The 3,256-nt window shown below is 32.9% G+C and overlaps 1 protein-coding gene across 2 annotated transcripts; it reads right to left on the bottom strand.

Moving 5' to 3' along the window:
• Positions 1–503: 503 nt before the first annotated feature.
• On the bottom strand, positions 504–2,803 carry LOC123202337 (tyrosine-protein phosphatase RLPH2-like). Of its 2 annotated transcripts, none has more exons than XM_044618212.1 (4): positions 2,213–2,803; positions 1,351–1,469; positions 1,003–1,182; positions 504–831 (listed from the first exon to the last, which is right to left on the bottom strand). In XM_044618212.1, exons 1-4 carry the CDS (start codon positions 2,724–2,726, stop codon positions 661–663), a joined length of 984 nt encoding a protein of 327 aa, XP_044474147.1. In that variant the 5' UTR covers positions 2,727–2,803; the 3' UTR covers positions 504–660. The 2 variants fall into 2 exon arrangements, with proteins under 2 accessions (XP_044474147.1, XP_044474149.1); XM_044618214.1 differs by having other exon boundaries at positions 1,402–1,469; positions 2,213–2,801.
• Positions 2,804–3,256: the final 453 nt, after the last annotated feature.

The raw sequence follows: 3,256 nt of genomic DNA, 5'->3' as shown, positions 1-3,256 counted from the left end.
ATAAAAGTGGTGAGTAAATGAATATCTACTTTCTGACTGTGTAAGACTTCATGACACTTACCTCATGTTGGTACCCTTAAGAGTCTTTATTGTTATTTTATATTATATTTATTCTTAATGTTTGCTCTTTTAGCTTGACTAGAAAAACAGTTAAATTTAAATTAAGAATTTCGAATAAAAGAGAAAGACTTATTCATTACGTGTATCTATTGGCCAACTGATCTTATCAATTATATGTGAGATATAATTTGATCATAGATACATAAGGAAATAATACAATTATTTTGTGGTATTAGAGATATTGGTATTATCAAATAAATCTAAAGTATAGTGAGACTAATGATTAATTATTATTTTATTGGGTTAAAATAATTATGTTATTTCTAACAAATTCACAATAATATGCTCTGGAAGTCGCACTATAAATTTACAAGTACGAAAAATATTATTATATGATATTTTTGTATTTAAGTATTTAGTTTAGATCTCTCATAATGTGTAAGTGGGAGACAAAACAAGTATCATGATATAATTCAAAGCATAATAGCGGTTAACATACAGAGCCTTGCTATGCATGCATGCAGTAGATATATTCCAAATATTTGAAAAAAAAATAAGTATTAAGTTGTTTCATTATATGATAATTCATCAGAGTCAAAGCTATTTCACCAAATTATCAGTATCACGGACAATCTTCATTGACGGAAGCACAATTGCAGCCACTGGCTTATGTTCATATCCACCACCTTCATCAATAATAAGTCGAAGGCCCTCAACGTGAAGTTTTCCATGGTGACCACTTACCACAATGACAGGTTTCTCAGTTAGTTCCTGTCAGATAAAATACATCATACATTCAGGCTCCGTTTCACGTTATTAGGTCTAAAATGTCTCCTATTAAATGTCTGACCAAAGGCCAAACAAAGACCACAATTAAGTAACTCAGAATACGAAAGTTCAGTTAAAGCACATGCATAATAATACGAGGCACTGAGTCATTACCTCCGGTATATCCCACACATTTTTCCTCCCGCTTAGAGCTTCTACCTTGGACACTCCAGTGTCCCTGGCTTTCAAAAACATCAATTGCTCATCAACATTTTTATCTTTCTCTAGACCAGCATGGACAGCAATTAATTTACATTGTTTAATTCCATTCTCAGACTCTACACAGACATCATCCTGGAAAAAGAAACAGACCCAATGAATCTCTCATTTAATGTTTCACATCAAAAAAGCAATTTGAATTTTTTTTGTTCAATGAAACACAGAAAATACGAAATTACATAATTTACAACTAGGTACATAACATTTTGGAACAAGAGTGGTATGACTAAGAAGCATACATACATTACTTATCATAGTCATGACTGCAAAAGTGGCAGATAGAACAAGCGTTACCTCTTCGTGGGCCCAAACCATATTGGCAAGAAATTTTTTGTGGTCATCAGGAACCGCCTTAACCAAATCTATACACAAAAAGTATTCTTTCAATTAAAAATAGCCATAGCAAAATCATACTTCTCAAGATTATAAAGCCAGTATTAATTGTAATAAGAATAAAATACAAAGAAAAATAAACCCTCAAGGGAACTCCAAAATCAGGAATTAAACACTATTAAGCATCATACTACATGAACAAGAACAAGAAAAAAAGAACAATTTATTAGGCATCAAAGCATTAAAAATCACATTCATCAAGCAAAAGCATTCCATTTGCATCTAATAAATTATGAATCATATTTATCAAAGACAAATGAACAACTAGTAACTATCAGAGTCACACAAAGCTACCATTTATCAACAAATAACAAACGCCATACCCAATGACATAATCATGCCTCAAATCAAACACAATAGCAATAAAATTAATTCCCAAATTCTCAACAATAAAAAGAAAAAATGATACTAGCGAAACAACACAATTTTTATGCATTGAATTACCAAGAATCACATTCATCCAAAAAATTAATCTATCAAACCCAACATAAGCAATTAGAAACCCTAAATTTAAACACAAGAAGCCCTTTACCAAAGAGAGATAATCACAAATTTTCTTAAAACTAAACATAGGTAATCAAATTACAATCAGTTCTAAAATTCAACATTTTCTCAAAACTAAACACGAGTACTCAAATCACATAGATTAAATCCCATTAGCAACAAAATCATTTCTCAAATTTAACAAAAAACTGACTGATTAGAATCATACCAGCAGAGCCATGAGGAACCCCATAAGACTCAAAAGTTGGAGCAGCACTATAAATAGAGCCCTTATACTCAGTCCCTTTAACAGAATTAAACTTATCCTTAGTATGCCCACCCCATCTCCTTCCTTGCAAATGCATTCTCTCATATCTCTCACCCTTAAACCAACCTTCTCTCTCTTCATTTTGTTCATATTCCTTCCACCCCTTTTTAAAATCCGCCCCATTTCTCGGCTCCGGAAGCACTCCGACGAATCCTGCAAACGCCAAGTCATGGTTTCCAGACAGAAAGACATGTTTTTGGCTGGGGTACTTTGTGGTCAGTGAAAGCAAGAAGTCTATGACTTGTCGCGTGCTTGGTCCGCGGTCACAGTAATCACCCAAGAAAATGATGAGAGCAGAGTTGAAGTCTGATGGGTCGATAAAGGTTTCAAGATTTGTCCACAGATTTTGGAGCTTTGTCATGTAACCATGAATATCGCCTATGCAACATACTGTTCTTGGCTTTGAATTGGACATTATTTTATTATATGAAGTCTGAAATTTGGTTGAGACTTGAGAAGGTTGACTGATGAACAAGATTTATGAAATGAAACTGTTGTTCACGGGAGTTTATCTCTATAAAAGGACCAAGGACTTATTCCCACCCAAGGAATACTCCAATTTCAAACTCACACATACGAAATTTCAAAAATTCAAATATTTATCTGTTATTTAATTTTTATTAAACTTTTATGTTATATGTAAGGGCAAATTTATCATTTTAACCATAATATTAAAAAAGTATATAATTTTATCTCATTCTCCCCCCAAAATTTAAAAAACTAGTAATTTTACCTCTACTTAAACTTTTTCAATTTTAAAAAGTGACTATTCCTCCCACCCACACCTCTAGTTTTTTTTTCCCCTCTTTGGCCACCACTCTATCTCCAACGACTAACTCTTCCCATAGTTTTTCTTTTATTCGGTCGTCTCTCACTATCAAAATTATTCGGCCTACTCTCCATGTAACAAAGAGTCTCTTCATTGAGGAAAAGACAAAGATGACT

Source organism: Mangifera indica, chromosome 18 (genome assembly GCF_011075055.1).
Source record: "Mangifera indica cultivar Alphonso chromosome 18, CATAS_Mindica_2.1, whole genome shotgun sequence".
Taxonomy (NCBI): domain Eukaryota; kingdom Viridiplantae; phylum Streptophyta; class Magnoliopsida; order Sapindales; family Anacardiaceae; genus Mangifera; species Mangifera indica.
Note: the sequence above shows the minus strand (reverse complement) of the source record. Positions and strands in the feature narration are given on the sequence as shown.

Bases quoted from the DNA above. Each gene is read 5' to 3' on its own strand.
- LOC123202337 (XM_044618212.1), bottom strand. From the start codon at position 2,726: ATGTCCAATTCAAAGCCAAGAACAGTATGTTGCATAGGCGATATTCAT. The intron at 1,183-1,350 runs GTATGTATGCTT...TTCTTTTTCCAG, and splicing joins TCATGACTATGATAAGTAAT to GATGATGTCTGTGTAGAGTC. The intron at 832-1,002 runs GTAATGACTCAG...TTTATCTGACAG, and splicing joins ATGTGTGGGATATACCGGAG to GAACTAACTGAGAAACCTGT.